Here is a 23,033-nt window from a genome sequence, read left to right as displayed (position 1 = left end):
CTCTCTGGCCACAATAGTTTTCCTAGTATAGCTGCATGTTGTTTTAAACTGTTATTATATACGCACGATCATGGTGAAATTTTTTATGTGTAAGAAAATGAAAGGCACTAATTGTTTCAGTGTACCACAATGTCTAAACTGTTATTTCAGCTAAGGAAGAATCTTTCTTATTGTGAACTTGTTCTGTGGGAAATGACCTTGTAAAAGGATTTTTGCTGTAGACTTAACAGAAAACCTAGCTTATGGTCTATGAAAGTTTGCCAATAAGGGAAACATGAATGTTTATTTGTGGACATGAAACTCGGAGGTGAGTCAATGGCCCTGTCTGACAGTGAGCTGCTACCTCTGAACCACAGAAGAAAAAGGCAGGCGCTCACTTTGCTGATGGCTGTGTGCACATCAACTGATCCATTCATAGCTGAGACAGTCACTTGTATGTTACATGTCACCTTTTGCAAATCACCTCACTTTCCTGTGGCTCTGTTTCTTTTCTGTCTTTTTGTATCTGAACTGTCTGAAAGGTTTTCAGGATTGTATCTTACTATGTGTATGTGCCATGTCTAACTTATTGTCAGCAATGTAATTAATACTGAATAAAGTCAGTAGGCCTTCTATGAAAGTCTTTCTAATGCCTTATTATGTCTCAGCCCTGAAATAATCATCTGAGGAATGACGGGTTATCTCCACAACCTGTTCCATGTGACAGGCTGCTGTAAAAGAATTATAAACTAAAGCTAGTGATTTTTTCATTTTTTTTTTTTTCACACTATGGGATTATGAAAATATATAGAAAAAGAATGTTCAGGCTCTACCAGAAGCTACAGGCTCAATGTGAGAATCGAGTGAAACTCCATAGCCTTTACTATGAAAATGTCCAGAACAGAAAATCATAATGGTTCCTGCCAACGTATGAATCATTTACCTACACTTGCTATTAATATTTCAATCCTTCATTGAACTGCACTGACTCAGAACATTTTCCAGACAGCTTCCCTAACCTGCACAGGCAGGAGCTTCCTCCCCCTGGTGAAACCCAGGGAGGGCGTGCAGCTGTAAGCATGGTTGTCCTTTTCCATGGGTGGATTCTCCCTTGGGTGCCACTGTTCTAGGATCTCAGCAAGAGTGCAAACTGAAGCCTCTATGTTTACATTGTTGGATAATATGCTATTGATTTCATGGTCTTTGGAAATCAGCCAGTTTCTTCATATACAAAATGAATGTATAAAACTAATCGTGGCAGTTTTCCAAATATTTAATAGGTGGAGATTAGTTTTAATTAAGATTTCAGGAAGAAGGTCAGTTCTAGGGAGTAACAGCATTTTGTTTCAGTGTTCAAAAAATAGTTCCTCTAGTCACACTAATAACAACAACCTCCTTCCTCTTTTTTTTAATACAGTGTCTATTTGCCTTTGACAAAAACAGTCACAAAATACTAGACAAATAATAAAAGCAAAAGAACAACCATCTTCATAACTGTCCCTCTAAGCTGTGAATAACAGAATAATAACAAAATGGAGCTGAAAAATTCATGGGGCTGTGATCATGTAATGGATCCACAAGTTGAGAAACTTATCTAGTACTTAACAGGGTTGTATCTGAATTTCTTTGTATGTCCCCCCACCATGGTCATTCTGAGTATCAGACACTAACTCCCAAAGGTAGCCATGGGTATGCCTTGACCCCATTCCCCTGCTAGGCTACACCGCTGAGCAGAAGCAGCTCCCAGGCTACACTCAGTGTTAGATTTAGCACATGTACACATAACTTGCCTTCAAGAGCATCCTTGAAACATGCTCTGTGATGAATCTCTTCACAGCTCCAAGACAGAAATCTGAAATATGTCTCTTGTTTAGAGCACTGGAGGATGCACTTGTGGGTCTATGCCATGGTGATCTGTGCAGCTTCTTTCTCTTTGCACCGTAATGCCTCTACCACATGAATAATATTAGCCTTGGAGTCCTTTTTTGAAGATCCCTTAAATTGCCTCATTTTAAGCAGATTGGATTTCTAGGCTTGAACTAGTCAGAGTTCAATGATTAGACTTCTATGGTCCCTGTGATCCACATTTGGTTCAAGTTATGGGCAACAGTATGAGTCTCTTCTCAATTTAAAAATCTATTTAGTAACAAAAAAATGTGGGGTTTTTGCGCTTAAAGATCAATAGTAATTGTGCTGTTTAAAAGAATATTATCATAAACAAAAACATAAGCTTCCGAAGACTTTTGCAGTTTTATATCTACTGCAAACTGACTTTTAAAAAGTGAGAGTCAATACATAGCCACATTGTGTCATACAGTGGAGACACACTCCATGTCCTTCATCACATCATGTGAAGCACTGCTGGTCAGGGACTGGACTTCTGCCCTAGCCTCTCCTGATAAGACTTTGGGAATGGGAATTTTTCTAAGGCTATTACTTAATAGCATAAACAGAATAAATAATTTCTTGCCTCATATGGAAATTTGAGATGTAGTAAACTAGAGATTTTTGTCACAACTATGGAAGACTCATTGTAATTATGGCCGTTGTCTCTAAACTAGGTTAGCCAGTCACTCGGTGTCCCGAAAATGTGATTCTTTAAGAAGTCTGTGCTCTTTGCAAATGCTCTCAAGCTATGCTTGCAAACTTGCAAAAGTCCATATCTCCTGGGTGAGAGAGACTAGATTTACCTGCCTGTGGTAAAATTGCAGGCAGTCATGAATTTCACTTAGCCTTCCCTCTGTTTTAGATTCTGTCACGAAATGGAAGATGAGCCATCTTTCAACACAGGACCTGATTCGGTTCCCATTACAGTCAGCCAAATATTTTCCTTTATGTTTAATGGAAGCGGAATGAGGCACTTAAGGCAAAAGGAGACTGTGCCATAGCTATCAATTACTGTGTGTTGAAGGGAAAAGTTTTCTGTTCTAATGTAACTTATTGACTACATTGGATTCAGTGCATAGAAAAGCTGGTCAGTAATCAATCTCCAACCCTAAGGAAAGTCATTTCAGTTGCTCTGGATAGAGATGGGGGCATCAGTCCAAGGCCTGTAATGGGCATGGGGCTGTCCTGTAGCATGAGATGGACAGGCTGCACTTTGAGAAACAAAAAAGTGTTTTGACTTTGCTACTTAATTTGAGCGAAAAAATGATTATACTTTTAAATTAATCAGACAAGAATACAGGATCCTATATTTATACCAATTTATGTTTCTTCTAACCCTCTAACAAGCTTTGAATTCATGTTTTCCTTCTACTCAAAGCAAAGAGGTGATGTATGCAAGTTCCAAAACCTCCCTGAAGATCATTTTATACATACCTTGAAAAGATAGCTCTCTTCAAAAGTTTGCATTAGCTGCTGGAAATACCTTTGCTTGCACTGAGTAAAGTTACAGTCCTTTCACTTTATCTGTCTGGCAATTTAAAAACAGCATTATTTATGACTACTTCCCTATTTTCCCCAATGGAACTCAAAACCTTGAAGCATGAGAACAATAACATTGGACGGGACTAGTAAGGTTTCTCTGCAACATAAACCTGAGAGGTAGAAAAATTTTATGCTTGTGCTAAGTACCTTAGCTATAGTTTGTTATCTCTACAAAACATTTTAAATATCTACCTGTTTCTTTTAATAGTTGCATTTGGTTTCAATTTTTCTGCCACTGTCTGCTCTAATATTTCTGGATGATCTGTCAATTTGCTTTATAATTATTTCACTGTATGTGTATCACTAATGTGTTTTACTTTACTCACCTGTTTAGAGCCTCTTATTTCTCTTAAAGAAATCAATTTAGAATCTTACCTTTATTGGAAAACATGGATTTTGTTTTTCACATGTCATCTGGCACTCCATTCCATTTAGGAAGGTGGTTCTACTTGTGCTCTGGGGTGTGAATGCAATGTCATGGTCTACGTACTGTCCCCATACCATAATAATATCAGAATACAGGTTGTCTTCAGTAACAGCCTCATTAGACACGTGAATAATTTTTCTTGTCACTTCACGAACCTGGGAAGAGAATTAATTTACCTTGAGTGTCAAGTAACGTTTACTTCTCACAAAATGATAAAACACTAAAAAGCAGGGAGAACAATGATAAAAGCTATCTTCCCCCTCCCGCCCTTAAAATACTTTATGCTGTAAAGTACTTTTAATGGATTGCCTAAAAACAAAACAAAACAAACCCCAACAACAACAACAAAGCTCAACCTCTGACAGACTCTTATTTCCATTCAGGAGCAGAGATACCAGCACCACAAGCAGATTCAAAGACATTTCAGCCAGGTTTTTCTATACATTTACCAAATGAGCAGTGTATCTTTGATCTGTTCCTTTCCAGAGAATTTTGAAAACCACACATTTCTTTTAGACTGTCTAAAAGTTTTCTTTATATTTATTTTGTTTTCTGCTCCTTTAACAAAGGATGTGGTTTGCTGGGCAACCTCAAATCACTGTGGATACACAGAGGCTCTGGGCTGCTCTGTACATAAATGGAGCAGCTTATGCAGCCCAGGAGACAAGCTAGGTTGCAAACACATGGTAGCTGAAAGCTCTGCTTCATTTTCCCGGGCAAGGAGAAGCCAAAACGTATTTCTGAGGCACTTCTGTGAAAGCTGCATAGAGATATAGATGCTCTGAGAAGGAACACATGGAGACATCTATGCTACATGTCCAGCCTGTAATAATAACCAAGCAAAACATCAGAGCAAAATCAGCGGTCAGTTTGTGATGATTAGGGTATCGTTAATATCACAGATTCCTCCCTCATGGTGCAAAATATTCCCTTGCACACAGCAGCTGCCGTAGAAGTCAAGCAACTGAAAGACCAGCACATAAAATAGAGTCTGTAATAAATATAAGGGTTATATAATGAATATATAAGGCAGGTGCAGTTAAATAAAATTGCTAAGGACAAGAGGCAACATGGGACTTGTTAGGCTTTATCTTGAAATAGTCGAGAGCAGAGATACATAGAGCTCATCAGGAATATCAGTCTTTATATCTGTATTTTAATAGCTTTGGTGGCCACAAAGCTTTTTTCTTGCAGTTAGTAAGATTTTCTTATCACTGTTAACTTGCACAGTTACACTATGTTCTAATATTGCTTTATAGTAATCCTCACACTTATCTCTCACCTTCACAGTATTTGCATGTTGCTTTTTAAAGGATATAGTTGGATAGCTAAAAGTACAAAAAAAGACAATTATGTAAATGAGGCAAAACATCTATGGCACTAGTTTTATCCTATCTTACTTTGAACTAAAGCAGAGAACCTTGCTGATGGTCAGTTACGATCAGATTTGGTGAAGTCATGTAGTTTTGTTTTCGCGTGTTTTACTTCACAAGCATATACCCTAATGAATCTAGAAAAAGGCAGTTTGTACCATCTACTGGAAATTTACATCTGTAAATGTCAGGTTTTCATCTTTAAGCGCTAAATTGCGCAGCTTAGAGACAATGTTATTTAATTAATAACATGAGTTGCAGGTGACATTAACACTAAATTCTCTTGCTTATCCTTATTAAACATATGGTGGTTAAAATAACAAGACTTTGAGTCCATTAAAAGTCAGGTTTCAAAGCAATGATGACAAACCAGAAATAGTAAATCCAGCCCAAATCATTGCACACTGCACTGGGGACTTTTTCCCCCAGTCCTCTATGCAAATATTTTTCCTCCAAACTTCCCTCTATAGCAGCTCTGCTCTTTTTTAAGTATATGAGCTGCTAAAATCCATAAATATTGCAATGCATTCTTAGCTCAGTAACTCGGACTAGCTAAAAAATGAAGTTATGATTTGACAGTAATACTTGTTCGGTTAAGGTACGCTAACCTAGGAGAAATGGTATACACGCGTACACACATACGCATGCTAACATGTCTGTGTGCTTTATATTTCTTTAGCTAACACAACCCTGTTTTCCCTCTCCTCCTTCCCTGAATAAAGGTACCATTATTGAAAGAAAGAATCACAAAATCACTGTAAAGTCTGGGCTGGAAGGAAACTCTGGAGACCACGTGTTGCAGCTTTCTGTTGAAAGCAGGGATTAGGTTATTCAGAGCCCCATCAAGCCAGGTCTTGGGTATTTCTCATGAGGGGTATTCCAGCAGTTGTCTAGGCAGCCTGTTACAACATTTGATTGTTCTCATAACAAATTTTTTTTCTTGTATCAAGACAAAACTTCCCCTGGAGCAACTTGCAACCATTGCCTCTTGCTGTGTTAGTGTGCATCCTTGTGAAGACCTCCCTCTTCTCTGTAACGGCCTTTTCAGCATGGGAGGGCTGTGATTAGGTCCACCCTGCACCACCTTTTCTCTAGGCTGAGCAATCACGACCCTGGGTCTGCTGGCTGCCCTGTGCCTGGTGCAAGCCAGGCCAGGCACGAGGCCGGTTCATGCCCTTCCTGCTCTCCACCACGGTTCTTTTTGTCAGAGCTGCCTCTCAGGCAGTCAGTGCCCCCCCGCACTGCTCCTTGGGCTTACCCCAGCCCGGGTGCAGGGGTCCTCTCACTATTTGTCTGACTGAACTTATGCTTTAGCAAAGCTAGTGGCTTCTTAACTGAGCTCAACAGATGCTTTTGCTATTTGATTTATTGATGCAAATGGAGGTCTGTGGTGGTGGGTATGGTTATAGCCCCGTGTAAGTGTTTCAAGTGATCTCATGGTGCACTTTCTAACCAAAGGTAGATGGACTCCGTTGTATAGGACACTGGGATCCCATCCTCGAGGCTGGCTGAGTCCATCTTCATAGGCTGGTGGAAGCCACCTAGCCAAGGCCGTGTTGGATGCTCCCCATCTAGGATGTTCCCTGGGAAAAGAAAAAAACAAAGCCCAAAAAAACAACAGCAGCAAACCCCCCAAAAATCCTGCATCTCTGAATATATTCTCAATAGAAAATATTTACATATTTTATAAAATATTTATAATAAATTTATATTCTATATATAAAATAGTCTAAATATAAAATAATATAATCATCAGCCACAGAGTAATACTTCATTGCAATAAAATGTTCATGTAATGATTTTTAAATAAAATACTGGTCTTCATGTATGTCACCATCAGTTTAACTCGAAAGGAAAAAAAAGAAAAATTAAATTGCTAATTAAATATTACTATCTTACTGATGCTTATAATGTAAGTAGGTTACCTTTTGACATCTTTGAAACACAATACTTGCCCCATTGGTGATTTCCTGATAGTGTCCTCATTCCCCATAAAGTCAGATATACTCTTAAGTGCCTTTACTGGCATCTTTTAAAAGATGTTTAGAGCAATAGCTAGGAAATCAAGAATTAGGAAAATATAAAGAAGCCCTAGAATAAAGGTGAAGTAGACTTAAAGGAAAAATGGATACTAGTCATACAGAAGTAATCATTTAGCAAGACCCAAGGAGGAAGGACTGAGGAAAGGGGAACGATGGCTGAAGTTGCTGAATTCAGTGGCAATGCTCCCTCTCATTGCATCTATACTAATTACTTGGGTAAAGCTTTGGGAGGGCCTGTACACAAGCCCAAGCACTGGTCTGCATTTAACTATGCTTGTAAGTTGCTAACACTAACTGCAGTGTGTGTTTGGCTTATGCCAACTAGCATTTCTCTGAATGACACCTGGCTGGGCACACATTGGAACTAGTGCATGTCAGTTTGCCATCCTGCAGCCAGCCTGCTTGGAAGAGGAAAGGGAAGTAAAAGAGTTTAGACAAAAGTCTAAGAGTAAAAAAGGTAGCAAGAGTCAGGTCATACTTGATTTGAGGGCCAGGAAATGATTCCTGGTGATTTTTATTTATTAGTGTAGTCAGTGAGTCTTGAGCTTAACCTAATTAATTTTCCATGTATCATGAAAATTTCTAATATATTTTTCCTAAGAGAATATTTTAGGGTTTTTTTTGTTTGGTTAGTTGTTTTTTTAACATGGCCTGTTCAATATATTTCATAATTGTTAAATATATATAGATATTAAAAAGAAGGAATAAAATTTTTGCAATGTACCCAGTTGAGCAAAATTGTAAAGTAAACCACAAAGAAACAGAAATATTCCCAGAGAGTTAGTAGAACTACATGGTGTTAAAACATACATTTATATGTCTACTGGGATGCTAAAGAGGGAACAATTATTTTATTAATACTTCATTGATCTCTGGCACACTGAAGTGGCTCAATTTGCCAAGCTATATGGTACAGTAATACACTTAATTATTCACAATAATTCACACTTGATGGTTGAAGTATGCTTTAATAAAGCATTCAAATTAGTTACAGTTGATTTGCCTTTATTGAAATTGCATAAAATACTGCACATAGTGTAGTGCTATTTCACTCAATTAAAAATAATGAAATGTTAATTTAACTGCTTAACCAGTGATTTTTCTCCTGATTACTTTTATATTTTAGCAGATCACTGGAATGTTACTTTAGTAAAACCCTTCTCACATGCCTTTTTATTATTACATTAAATGTGTTAATGTCTTGGAATCTTGCTTGAGTTAAAAAGGTTTTTATTCAGGGCAGCTGAAATAATGAGATTTTGGTACCATACAGCTTTATAGAGTAGTCAAATCTGATTACTATACATTCTGTTTATGGGAAGCGTGACTTTTCATTCACTTGTGAAATACTGGAATTGCACAGTTTGGATTTTGTTTTGTCTGTCTTAGAAGGAACCTGGAGTTTTAAGATGCAGCTCACTATCCAGATTTATGTCTTTTGAATGTTATTTTAATGTCTTGCCTAGTTGCAGGTAGAAAGAATGAATGCCATATGGCGATTTAATAGTTGGATTTTGTCATATTTTACATCTCTTTGAGCTGCCATGGACATAACTTCTGGCAAACATGGAAAACTTCTGAAAAATAAGTCTGTCTCTAAACTGAACACTTAGCTTGTATTAAAGTGAAGCAGCTATCCTAAAAGAATCATCTCAATTCCTTCTTATAGTCTATGGATTCAGTCAGGACTGCTCATTCTTTCCACTAGGTGAGCCATATTCATACCCCTGACTCTGATGGTGTTAGAGCTTCAGACTAAGCATCAGGTCCTTACTTGATGAAATGGTTAATGACACAGCAATGAAATAGAAATGCTGTAGATAAAATTCCTCCTAGCTGCCCAAATATTAGACATAGAAAATGCAATCTAGTCATCTAAGCACCCATCCATCAAGCCAGAGAGACAGACAGCTCCTGGGTGCCATCCTGTCATCCCATCCTATCTCACTATTAGGAACAGCTGAAGCTGCAGCCTCACAGTAGACATGTAGCTACCTTGGAAAGCTAAGATTAGGTGAGGTTAATTGCACTGTGAGATTCCATTCCTGTAGTACCTGTAGTTCCTTCACCTTTGAATTCCTCTCATTGCACCAGACACTAAAAACTACAGAGATCAATGCTAGTTAGTTGGGATAAAAAAATGGGGGAAAACGCTATTTGGATGTGCCTTGTCTCTCATTCTTAATTTAAAAATAATGTTGTAAATTTATTTAGCTTATTATCCACACATATGCCTTCAGGCAGAAAGAAAAGTAAAAGCTGTTGGTATCTGTTATTAGTAGATGTGGATAATGATATCATTGCTGGGAATGTCTGACGTAATGTTGATATTCTGCATAGAAGGCCATGTTTATGCTATTCTGTTAATGCCTTTGTTCTAGGAAGTTCACACTAAAACAAGGTAATCTCAGTGCTGTGGAATAAATATTTTGTAATCTATCTGATTTGTCCCAAATATGTGAACTGATTAAGTAAAACATCTCTAAAGAAATTCCATTCCATAGATTGAAATAGATTTTTCTTACAGGTAAACAACTAATTCCACTGTGAATATTGTTTTTAAATTTCACCTATGAATTTAATTTCAGCAGCATTTATTGATCTACAACACATCTGCACATTCCTACTGGGTGACTAAAATTACAAATACAACATAGGTCCTGATACATTTTCTGCCTGAAAGTGGCAGCTGTAAAGCAAGGAAAAGTTCAGACTGGTACTTCATTTACTGTTTGAGTTCTTTGAAGCTGGCTTATATTGTAGAATACATTGTTTACATTATAGTGTAATGGGTTTTTTAAGCTGATGTATTTCAGTAAAGCTTGCGGTATTTCAAGGGGCTCACAAAGTTTTAGGCTAAGATCTGACTTGCTGGTTTCAAAGTCTTTGGTTCTGTTTTTTTTGCTGCCTTGCACCTTTTACAGATGTTTAGAGCACAGTCTAAAATATCACCAAATATGAGTGATCGGTTTAAACATTTATTTGGTGCGAGCATAAAACTATACAACGAACACAGTGACTACAGACTGACCAGGCTCAATGGATCATATTTGCCCTAACCAGCTTTAGAAATCAGACTGAAATGCCTATACATATCCTAGTATTACCATAGTTCACAGAATCACAGAATCACAGAATGTTAGGGATTGGAAGGGACCTCGAAAGATCATCTAGTCCAATCCCCCTGCCGGGGCAGGATTGCCTAGATCATATCACACAGGAACGCGTCCAGGCGGGTTTTGAATGTCTCCAGAGAAGGAGACTCCACAACCTCTCTGGGCAGCCTGTTCCAGTGTTCAGTCACCCTTACAGTAAAGAAGTTTTTCCTCAAATTTAAGTGGAACCTCCTGTGCTCCAGCTTGCACCCATTGCCCCTTGTCCTGTCAAGGGATGTCACTGAGAAGAGCCTGGCTCCATCCTCTTGACACTTGCCCTTTACATATTTATAAACATTAATGAGGTCACCCCTCAGTCTCCTCTTCTCTAAGCTAAAGAGACCCAGCTCCCTCAGCCTCTCCTCATAAGGGAGATGTTCCACTCCCTTAATCATCTTCGTGGCTCTGCGCTGGACTCTCTCTAGCAGTTCCCTGTCCTTCTTGAACTGAGGGGCCCAGAACTGGACACAATACTCCAGATGCGGCCTCACCAGGGCAGAGTAGAGGGGGAGGAGAACCTCTCTCGACCTGCTGACCACACCCCTTCTAATACACCCCAGGATGCCATTGGCCTTCTTGGCCACAAGGGCACACTGCTGGCTCATGGTCATCCTGTTGTCCACTAGGACCCCCAGGTCCCTTTCCCCTACGCTGCTCTCCAACAGCTCTGTCCCCAACTTGTACTGGTACATGGGGTTGTTCTTGCCCAGATGCAGGACTCTACACTTGCCCTTGTTATATTTCATTAAATTTCTCCCCGCCCAACTCTCCAGCCTGTCCAGGTCTCTCTGAATGGCTGCGCAGCCTTCCGGCATCTCAGCCACTCCTCCCAGTTTTGTGTCATCAGCGAACTTGCTGACAGCGCACTCTAATCCCTCATCCAAGTCATTAATGAATATATTGAATAGAACTGGTCCCAGAACCGACCCTTGCGGAACTCCGCTAGACACAGACGTCCAGCTGGACTCTGTCCCACTGACCACTACTCTCTGGCTTCTTTCCTTCAGCCAGTTCACAATCCACCTCACTACCCGATCATCCAGACCACACTTCCCCAGTTTAGCTGCGAGGATGCTGTGGGAGACCGTGTCAAACGCTTTACTGAAATCGAGATAGACCACATCCACAGCTTTACCATCATCTAACCACCGGGTAACATCCTCATAAAAGGCTATCAAGTTGGTTGAGCAAGACTTCCCATTGGTGAAGCCATGCTGAGTGCCCCTAATGATCTCCCTATCCTTGATGTGCCTAGAGACAGCAACAAGAACAAGTTGCTCCATTACCTTTCCAGGGACGGAGGTGAGGCTGACTGGTCTATAGTTACCTGGGTCCTCCTTCCTGCCCTTTTTGAAGACTGGAGTGACATTCGCTTTCCTCCAGTCCTCAGGCACCTCTCCCGTTGCCCACGACTTAGCAAAGATGATGGAGAGTGGCCTAGCAATGACTTCCGCCAGCTCCCTCAGCACCCGCGGGTGCATCCCATCAGGGCCCATGGATTTATGGACGTCCAGGTTGCTTAATTGGTCCCTGACCCAGCCCTCATCAACCAAGACAGATTCCTCCTCTATCCTGACTTCTTCTGAGGCCGCAGGGGTCCAGGGCTCCTCAGGACAGCCTCCAACAGTATAGACAGAGGCAAAGAAGGCATTCAGTAACTCCGCCTTCTTTTTATCCTCTGTCTCCAGGGCCCCCATCTCATTCATCAGTGGGCCTACATTGCCTCTAGTGTTGGCTTTACCTGCAATGTATTTGAAGAAGCCCTTTCTGTTGTCCTTGACCTCTCTTGCAAGGTTTAATTCCAAGGAGGCCTTAGCTTTCCTAGTTGCCTCCCTACATCCTCTGACAACAGACTTATATTCCTCCCAAGTGGCCAGCCCCTCCTTCCACGATCTGTACACCTTCTTCTTCCACTTGAGTTTGCCCAGCAGTTCCCTGTTTAACCATGCAGGTCTCCTGGTACCCTTCCTTGACTTCCTACCTGTTGGGATGCTCTGATCTTGAGCTCAGAAGAAGCAGTCCTTGAATGCTAACCAACTATCTTGGGTCCCCTTACCTTCTAGTACCCTGTCCCATGGGATTTCCCCTAGCAATTGCTTGAAAAGGCCAAAGTTGGCCCTCCTGAAGTTCAGGGTTGTGATTCTGCTAGCTATTCTGTTCCTGCCACATGAGATCCTGAACTCTACCATCTCATGGTCGCTACAACCAAGGCTGCCCTCAACCTTCACCTCTTCAACCAGACCCTCCTTGTTAGTGAGGATCAGATCCAGCAGCGCTCCTCTCCTAGTTGGCTCATCCACCATTTGCATCAGAAAGTTATCATCAATGCACTGGAGGAACCTCCTGGACTGGGGATGGCTGGCTGAGTAGGCCTCCCAGCAAATATCAGGGTAGTTGAAATCCCCCACAACAACCAGGCCCTGTAATTGCGAGACTGCTCTCAGCTGCCTGTAGAAGGCCTCATCACCCTCCTCATCCTGATCCGGTGGCCTGTAATAGACACCCACAACAATATCACCCCTGCCAGCCTGCCCCTTAATTCGCACCCACAAACTCTCAACTCGCTCCTGATCCGCCTCTGGACAGAACTCTATACATTCTAGCTGCTCACTCACATAAAGAGCAACTCCACCACCTCTCCTTAGCGGCCTGTCTTTCCTGAACAGGACATAGCCATCCATGACCACATTCCAGTCATGCGAGGCGTCCCACCAAGTCTCTGTAATTGCCACTAGATCATAGCCCCCCGACCGAACACGGATTTCCAACTCCTCCTGCTTATTCCCCATGCTGCGTGCATTGGTGTACAGGCATTTCAGGGAGCGAGCTGGGCACACCGATTTCATCCCAGATTCACCCCCTGATTTCACCCCAGGGGGATGGGGGGCCTCCTGGTCTACCTCAACACTAGAGCATTGCCCCAGTGGTGCAAGCCCAGCTACCACCACATCCCCCTTCGAATCTAGTTTAAAGCTCTCCGAATGAGCCCTGCTAATTCCTGTCCCAGAACCCTTTTGCCCCTACGACATAAACCTTTCCCATGTATCACTGTCACGCCTGTTGTCTTATAAAACCAGCCATTATCAAAGAACCCAAAGCCCTGCCTGTAGCACCAGTCTCGTAGCCAGGCGTTAATAGAGAGAATCCTACTATTCCATCCCACGTCATCACCTGAAAATGGAAGGAGGGAGGAGAAAACAACTTGTGCCCCAGACTCTTTCACCAACTGTCCTAGGGCCTTGTAGTCTTTCTTCATCCCCCTCAGACTACGGGATGCAGCTTCTTCCCCACCTGTCTGGAAGATCAGCAGGGGGTAGTAGTCTGTGGCCTTCACCAGGTTGGGGAGTTGCCTGGTGATATCCCTGATTCGGGCTCCAGGCAGGCTGCAGACCTCCCTGTGATGGGGGTCAGCTCTGCATATTGGGCCCTCAGATCCCTTTAGAAAGGAGTCTCCAACCACTAAAACTCTTCTCTTCTTCCTTGTGGAGGAGGTAGCTATGTGCCTGTCAGGTTTTTCTGACTGTGGTGGGACCTCTGATATAGGTTGCCTCTCCACCACATCCCCGTTGGACCGGCTGTATTCCACTAGGGCTTCATATCTATTGCTCAGGGGCACCTGTGGAGGCAAGGTAGGCAAGGAGGGCACTCGCCTTTTGCCACGGCCATAGACTTGCCTCCACTCACTCTTCTCTAGGTTATTGTTTTCCACCTGAGAGGGGCAGAGTACAGGGGTCCCTCGATCCTGGGAGCTCTCCGGCAGGTGCTCCCATTTTTGTTGCAGGGAGGGCAGAGCCTGGCTCCACCAGTCTATCTCCATTTCAGCCTCCCGAATGCTCCTAAGCCTTTCTACTTCGGCTTGAAGCCTTTCAACCTGACTTTGCAGCTGTGCCGCTCGGCCAAGCAGATCATCTACTTGCTCACAGCGCACACAACCCCCTGACACCACAGAGACGGTGTAGCATTCCCTGCAGCCTGCAACCTGCACCATCGCCTCCTTCCGTGGGAGCTCTGTCTGGGTTCCCACATCCATTTTGGTCTTCTTCCGCCGGGTAGATACCATTGTTCTTTCACTGAACTGGGAAATACCTGTTGGTGGCACCCCTGGTTCACAGCTCCTTGGCACCTTCTTCGCCTTGTGCACTGGGAGGGAGTCAGTGCCCTCCCCAACGAGTTGCAAACAACTGCAGCCTCTCCTGCCCTGGGACACACCCAGTCACTGCAGATTCACACAGGCACTGCTGAGTCTCCCTCTCCCACTCCCTTCTGGCCAGGGACTAGTCCCTGCCCTCCAGGAGGCTCTTTATCAACGATAACAGGGGGTGGAGTGTTTAAATCGCCCGCGGTGCCTCCGGCTACGCCCCCTCCTCTCCTGATTCATTGCCGGGAACCTCCGGGTCCGGGTCCGGGTCCGGGTCCGGGTCCGGGGTCAGAGGGAAGCAGCTCGGGGCTGATGCTCGCGGGGGGCTCAGGGGGGGCCCAGAGTACGAAAAACCGCCCGGTTAAGCCCGATGTCGCCCTCGCCCCCGCACTAACCTCAAGTCACTGCCGCCGCTTTCGCTGCTGCCGCCGCTTTTCGCGGCGCTTTTCGCGGCGTAGTTACTAAAGAGAAAAAGATGTTTTACCTTACCCACAGCAGAGTGTGTTTCTCTCCATCTCTGGAGAGAAAGACTACAGCTGCCATGACTGCAAATTAAGAGCTTCAGCCATGCGCCTATGCTCAGCTGCATGAATCTTGGCCAATGTCTTCAAGCCCTGATGGAGTTGTCAGTGCAAATATTATACTAGTTGTTAGTTCAGATTCCAAGCAACTCTGCAAATTCCTGGGGGAAATTATGGTTATCCACATAGTCAGAGTTATAACATTGATGCATATCAGGTTGTGTCCTTTCAGCAAAGAGCCTATCAGGCATGTTCCTTGCAAATGACTTGTGATGTAGCAAAATAGATTCATCTCATAAAAACAGACCGATTGAATAATAAAATTGCAGAATTTTACTGCTGTTCATTCACCACCTTGCAGAGTGCCTTAACCTGTGCAACGCTAATGTCCTTCCATTTACAGCTCTGTAGCCCTTCACTTGTAACATCACAGTCTGCCTTTCAGTTTGTGACCTTATGCCTATGTATCCAAAGGCTGCTGAGTATAAATGTCATTTACCCTTGTATTCAAAAGGGCTCTTGTTCTCAGTTTTACACCCTCATTGCATTGGAGGATTCTGAAAAAACAGTTACAACTGTTATGTTCAGTTTTGCAGGAAAAAATTGCCACATATAGTAAGTAACAAGTAGATAATAATATTAAATAATAGTCTTTCAGATAGCCAATAAGCATATATTTATATAAATAGATGTATAAAAATAAATATATCACACAGAATTTTTAGATGCATGCTTGCTAAATGTTAAGGTTATGGGAAAATATAAAAATGAGAATCTACTTGATTTTCTTATTGCTCCTGTTGAATTAAATATATTTTCCTGCTCGATATAATTTTATCCAATTCAATCAAAAATGAATGCTGGTTTAGAATTCAATCTGTTTGATTTATATAGAAAAAGGCATCTACTCAATCAGTCCTCCCTAAATTTCAAGTTTCTTACATAATCTCAGAAGCCTTCCTAGGGAGAGCCTATCTGCAAAAATTAGTGTATCAAAGTTTAGATGAAGAGGTTCTTCTCCTTGGAGCTTTCAGAGGCACCTCATTTTAGACACACGTTGATGCCAAAGTTAGCTGATTGAGGTCACCTCCCCCAGTTTTTCTAGGAAAAAGTAAATATAGCTTCTTGAGTTTAAAGAATAAGAAAGAAGGATTTTTCAGGGCACAATTCTTATCATACATACCTGTTATTGCAGGCACCAGTGATGAGTCGATATTTATTAGCTAAGCAATTGTTTGGACATTTTGGTGGCAACATATAAGGCAGACATCCAGAAATATTAGCAATCATAGTGAGCAGATCAGCTGATAAAAGATCTGAAAAGAAGAACCCAAACAAGCAATTTCCTCTATTGCTTTATAGCTGCTACAAGAGAAAAAGCATTATTGTCAGCTATGACTACAGCAACCCCTCTCTTCTTCCTAGGAAAGAGCACTTAGTGAGAAGTGCTGCAGGAGGCAGTCTCGGGGACTTTGAGGAGACAGAGGGTGAAAGGGAAGAGCTAGTTTTATTATCTGATGCACAGAGAATGAGAAGGAAGTAGTCCAGTCATAGCTGAGAACTGAGGTTGACCTGCTCCTTTTTCTCCTTCTTTAATCGTCTCTTTGCTTCCTTCTTTCCCTGCATTGTAGTCACATTGTTTGGCCAGTCCCTGTGCTTACAACAAAGGTGTAAAAAATGCCATTCAAGAACAGAAGTACATACCAAGGAGAAAAAATGTGGGACTGGAAAGATGCAGAAATATAAAGACACTACAGCTGACTATATAATTAAGTGTGGAGTGGAAAAGGATCAGAATTATTAGTTGGAATTTGGAAGCTAGGTAAAATCAGGGAGCTGTATACCAGTAGGCAGCATGTTATTAATATCTTTGTAATATGATCCCAGAGATGTCTCCCAGTGAGCATTCTGCTGACGAGAGACAAAGTCATGTTGTCTAAGCTCCAGAGAGCTGGCACCCTCTCTCACCCACACGTGTATTTAAACACATGTATGGCCAGTTGGAGGTAGAAGTACACGTGGAAGAGGAGCAATATCCTTCCTGAACTCAGAAAACTCTTGCCATTCAAACTGACTGTTACCATCACATGCTGAAAGAAAATGGTAGAGGCCGCATCTAACTCTTGCCCTTGTTTCCCCACTGGCTACTACAGATCACCCAGTCCCACCACCTATCTGTTCTGCCCATCCAACTCTGAACTAAGCTGCTTTAGTCCGTTAATCAAGACAAAAAAGCAAGCCAGAAAAACAAACAAAAAAAGGTTTAAGAGCCAAATCAGCTCAAAAAATGTTCTGTTGAGTGGCTAGAACCTGTGCAAGTTAGGAGTGAGAACAGAGAGAGAATGGGCTGTTAGACTGGCTATGTAACCTGTCCTTATGTACTAGCTACTCATGCCAAATTTGTGGATACCGCTGCATTTCTATGTTAGTTCAGATTCCAAGTTATGCTCAGAACCCAGCTTCCTACTTATCTGTGCTGCCTAGGTATTGACTCACATGTTTTCTTTAATGTCAATATAGTTCTTTAATTCACATAAAACTACTCTTTGTTATTGCAAATAGACTGTAGAGTGTCTGTTCATCTTCCATTAAAGTTGTTTCAGTTTTGAAAATTAACAAGAATTTTGTGCACTTTTTCTACGGTTTAGAAATTAGATTTCTTTTTAAACTGCAACAGTGGAAAAATAATTGTATCTCTGTGTGTGAATGTCTGTGTATATATATAAATATAAGCATGCATACCCACATATAGATATATTTTTAGTTCTACAACTGTCCCATTAGTTTAGTAAGCCAGATGTTTCCATAAGGAAAAAAAAAAATAAAATAACTGTGGACCTTTATGTTTGTCTACAGCACTCTAACGCTTCTATATCTTGAAATATAATGTCATGTTATAATAATGAGAGAGAATACAAATTATAATTCTCCAGTTAGTGCTGCTCTTGAAAGAATCAGATTATAGAAAAAAAAGTCAATGTTTCTGAATTATTGAGCTATCCAGACACCAGACAGACATCTTAAAACTCATCTCTAATTAATGGCAACAAGAATTTTACTTTACTTAGACAATCATTGAACTTTCTGGACTATCCCTCTCATTCTCAATCTGACATTAAAAAAACTAGTTAAAATACAAACAAAGTGAAAATAAATGTGTAACAAACAGCAATGCATTATAAAATTAGTTTTGGAAATAAGAAAGTATTTTCTTAAAAGAGGGATATTAATAAGGCTGTGAATGTCCAGAGGAAGTCTATTTGAAAATGCCAGTGCCATAGAGTGATAGAATTTGTATTATTTTATCTATAGACTCTAGGCCCCAGAAGCACTAAACCCAAAGTGCCAGGGAAGATAGATATTTCACTGGAAACAAGAAGCTTACAACACTCTGGATATGCAAGCTGATTTATAGGCAATAGAAATATATAGTCATGAGTTCACAGGATGCCAATAGCGAAGTGCTGCTCTCTTCAACTACAAGAACACAGCCCACATTCCAGCAAAGGAAAATGTAAAACAGTGACTATGTGAGGAGCTTTTAAGAACAAAAGAGAGGGCATCCTGGCCCCAGGGTGCAGACAAGATATGTAGTCCTGTCAAAGGTAAAACAAAAGTGAAGCTAACCCAAATTTAATCTAAAAGACAACATTCAAGAAATCAATAGGGTGTTTTGCCAATGTCAATATACTATATTTACCAGTTGGATGCAATGAACGTTTCTGCTTCTGGCAAACTTTTTGTTTCAGCACTTGAATTGACATTTCCATTCGTTCAGCAGCTTGGGAAATATCTTGACTCTCTTGTTCAGGAAATTTTGAGAAAGCCAGCAGCAAAGCAGGAGTTGCTATCCCCCTTCCTTGGATATTTCTATAATTGAGATAAAATACAGGGTTTTTTTTAACGTATAAAAAACGTTATATGTTTTTAGAACTTATTCATGGCTTTATTTGTCTATGTTGGATATGTTCCGAGTTTAAGGTATATTTTAATTGAGGGGTATGCTGGTAAAGCAGGGAGGAAGATTACTTAGTGACCTTGTTCTGCAATGAAAATTCTGGGAAGAAAGAGAAAGTGCCCTTCCATGGGACACATACAACAGGGTTAAGCTTGTGAGAAACTTTCAGGATGAGGAAGAAACTGTTGAGACAGACAGACCCTGCTGCACAAAGTGGCTGGGAAGACCTTGTGCAGGATAATCACAATATAGGACTCCTGCTGTAGACACATCTAAGTGAGTAAGCTTTGTTTTTACGTAACATTTGATAGCAAAGACCACCTTGGTCATTACAGGTGGATTCATTAATTCCTTAGCACCTAGGAGTCAAGTAACTGTCCACAGTCATCTAGATGCTGTCTGCAGTTCATGATAGAGACATGTCTCCTCTCAGAGATTGTCCAAGCACCTGCCTTGCACTGACTGGTTGCATATGGAGTTTCAGCAATTAGTTCAGTAGGACTTCATTAGACAGATATACGGCTATATATGTTAGTTATACAGCCTTCCCTTACCCGTAAATTTAAGGAGCTCAGGTTTGATAACTTCTGTAACGTAAAGTTAAACACTTAAACATAAGAAAAATCCTTTTACTGTGTTAGTAGTCAAACACTGCAACAGGATGCCCAGAAAGGTTGCAGAGTCTCCTTCTTTGACGATATTCAAAGCCCAACTGGAAAGTGCGTTGAGCAACTTGCTCTAGATGACGTTGCTCTGAGTACAGCAATGGCCTAGATGGTCTCCAGATCTCTCTCAACTATGTTGTGATTCATTGCATGCTTTATTTTTCACTCAGCACGGGCCGTCTTTCCACTGTCCTTTTTATTGGCAGAGGGGCCTTGGGAAAAATGCATCACAAAGAACTTCCTTTTTAACTGGAGGTCCCAAGTCCTAAACTGACTCCTACAGCTTAGAAAACACACTCCAGGTCTACTCCATTTCCAGACATGGTCATAGGTTGCAGACATCCCTGAGGGCTTCTCTGCAGCATAGATTTATTTGGACATGCAATTTTCATGAAAACGTTGTGCTGTCATATTCACTTAGGCTTGTTTAAAGCACAAAACAAGTTTAAAATGGAAACAACGGTTTTGATTTGGACAAAGCAAACGTTTAAATTTCTGTTTGCAAAAATAGAAACGTGCTTATGTAAAAAGCGTTAAGAAAATACAACTCCAAGGGTTTGTCTAGATGCTAATTTTGTCCTTAATTGATCCAAAAGAGCCTCAGCTTTCTCATTTATTCTTTATACAGAAACTATTCCTTTCCTTTCAAGAGCAGAGTTCAAGAACTCTTGCAACTATGAGAAAGAGCAGTGTTTCTCCTCAGCACCATGTTTTTCAGGTTTTCCATAGATAATCAGGAATTTGGCTGGGAATATGGAGTATTAAATGTCCTGAGCTGTGTTCCAGTTAAAAAGAAAAGAAAGATGATATAACTAAATGCAAGAACTTAGGTTTAATATTTTAATATCCACACGAGGATAATATTGGTCATGAATCATTTAAAAAAAGCTTATATGAACAGGCAAACATGTCTGTACAAATGAGTAAAATAAGAGCATTTGTACAAATTATCTAGGAGCTAAGAATCAAAAACAACCCACCCCCCAGAAAAAAAAAACAAAAGTGAACCACCATCACCCTTAAGGGCAAAATATGTTCCATTTTGAGATATTTTCTATCTTTTGTCTAATCTCACAGATATTGTAAGATCGTCATAGCAGTTATTATTTTGCCACATTTCCTGTCCATTCCACCCCCTGCCCTTATTCAATGTATGCATGCCAGTCCCTTCTAGTTCTTACCCATGCTCTGAAGCTGAACACTGTGTAAGTAAGTTACAAACTGTCTCATTATTTCATAATGCAGAAATATCCCCATAAAGCTAATAGAATGACCCATGATAGTATCATTATTAGGAACATGAAATCAGACATGAAGTGTCTTTTATACATATTTAAGAATGTAAGTCCTAGTGCAGACCATGGTGTTTAGACAGAAGGTTCTTTGTGTTTGCCAGACTCTCAGTTACTGAGTCTCATTACAGTTCATAATTAAGCATATATGTATACAAAACCCCCACTATACCATAAAATAAATTCTCTGGAGTATAAGCTACACTTTCTTAGTGACAGGACAAGGGGCAATGGGTGCAAGCTGGAACACAGGAGGTTCCACATAAATATGAGGAAAAACTTCTTTATGGTGAGGGTGACTGAACACTGGAACAGGCTGCCCAGAGAAGTTGTGGAATCTCCTTCTCTGGAGACATTCAAAACCCGCCTGGACGCGTTCCTGTGTGATATGGTCTAGGCAATCCTGCTCCGGCAGGGGGATTGGACTAGATGATCTTTCGAGGTCCCTTCCAATCCCTAACATTCTGTGATTCTGTGATTCTGTGATTCTCTTTCATCTTCAGATATTTTGAGTCTGTCATTTCCTTCTGTCTTAAATTAATATATTTATAGAATACCTTGTTTAGAGATTTCTAGCCTGATTTAATGCCTTAGATATTTGTCACCATTCAGGAGATCTCTCAAAACAGTGACCTTCAGCAGAATATAAAGTGATAAAGTTATAAAATTATAAAGACTACAATTTCTTCTTTCCTGTAATGTGTATGTACATGGCCAGTCTGCTTTAAGACCAAATTGGCATGGACTAACTGATCATGCTTAGCGAGTTTCTGCAATTATAACTTATGTCCATATCTCCCAGGTAACAAGCGATAGGATGAGAGGAAATGGCCTCAAGTTGCGCCAGGGGAGGTTTAGATTGGGTATTAGGAAAAATTTCTTCATGGAAAGGGTTATCAAGCTTTGGAACAGGCTGCCCAGGGAAGTGGTGGAGTCACCATCCCTGGAGGTATTTAAAAGACGAGTAGATGTGGTGCTGAGGGACATGGTTTAGTGGTGGACTTGGTAGTGTTAGGTTAATGGTTGGACTTGATGATCTTAGAGGTTCTTTCCAACCAAAACTATTCTGTGATTCTATGATTCTATATAAAAAGTCAACTCTCCTGGAGCTCTGCAAATTGTGACTCATTTTCAAAACACAGAGATAAGTCCTTTAGGAAAGTCTAAGCAAAATGGGAGTGATTGCACCCTGTAAAACTTGGCTGATGTTGTCCAAATATTGGAGAGAAATTAATTTTGTATAGCATAGAAATGTAGTCAGAGCTACACAGAAAATGGTTGAATTTTTTAGATTCATGGCTAGTCATCCTGAGGCACTTTCATCATTCCTACAAAGGGATCACTCTTATAGCATAACTCAAGCACAAAGGAGCTTTCTCTAAGTTGCTCACTACCCACAGTTCAAGATAAATATTTTATTTCCTTTCCCTTATCCTTTCATTACATCTGTTTTAGATGGAAGGGGAAATGTGAAATTCACTTCAACAGTCCCATTTAAGGCAATAGGGTTTTGACACTGATGCCAGAGGAGTCATTCCCATCTCACTCTGCACTGGAAAAAACATAATTAATGTTCAAAAATATGTAATGTCCATAAAAATTACAATTTTTTGAGCCACATGTTAATGGAATGTGGTATGCAACTTAGATCTGAAAAACATTTATTTTCATATTTCTTATTTTTCTCACCTTTTAAGAGAGCAATTTATGTGGTGATATTACACAAGTTTATATTGGTTCAGATGATCATAAACATAATCTATCATTATATGATTTCTCAAAGAAACAGACTGATTTGAAACTTCTCTATTATGAAAGCTTTTTGCTGAATAGATCCTTCACTTTATTTTTTTTTTTTTTTTACCTTTTCAGTGTATAATGTGCAGCATAATCCACCAGACTAGAGCCCTTCTGGATAGCCTCAGTAATGCAGCTATATTCAGTTTCTTCTCAACAGGGAAAAAAACAAAAAGAAAGGAAGAGGAATATGTTATTCAATAACATATTTATTAAAATATTTACATGTACAAAATATACAGGTTTGTAATATTAAG

The 23,033-nt window shown here is 40.8% G+C and overlaps 1 protein-coding gene across 1 annotated transcript in view; it reads right to left on the bottom strand.

The window, feature by feature from the left end:
• Window positions 1-23,033, bottom strand: part of TPO (thyroid peroxidase) — a 63,800-nt gene that overhangs the window by 22,117 nt on the left and 18,650 nt on the right. Inside the window, exons 3-7 of the mRNA XM_068396515.1 lie at window positions 22,844-22,925; window positions 18,765-18,934; window positions 16,248-16,380; window positions 6,662-6,791; window positions 3,784-3,990 (exon numbers count right to left, since the gene is read on the bottom strand). Coding sequence (XP_068252616.1) covers window positions 3,784-3,990; window positions 6,662-6,791; window positions 16,248-16,380; window positions 18,765-18,934; window positions 22,844-22,925 — 722 coding nt within the window. The remainder of the gene's footprint in view (window positions 1-3,783; window positions 3,991-6,661; window positions 6,792-16,247; window positions 16,381-18,764; window positions 18,935-22,843; window positions 22,926-23,033) is intronic.

Source organism: Nyctibius grandis, chromosome 1 (assembly GCF_013368605.1).
Source record: "Nyctibius grandis isolate bNycGra1 chromosome 1, bNycGra1.pri, whole genome shotgun sequence".
NCBI lineage: Eukaryota > Metazoa > Chordata > Aves > Nyctibiiformes > Nyctibiidae > Nyctibius > Nyctibius grandis.
The sequence above is the reverse complement of the archived record's forward strand: the minus strand, read 5'-3'. Positions and strand labels throughout refer to the sequence as shown.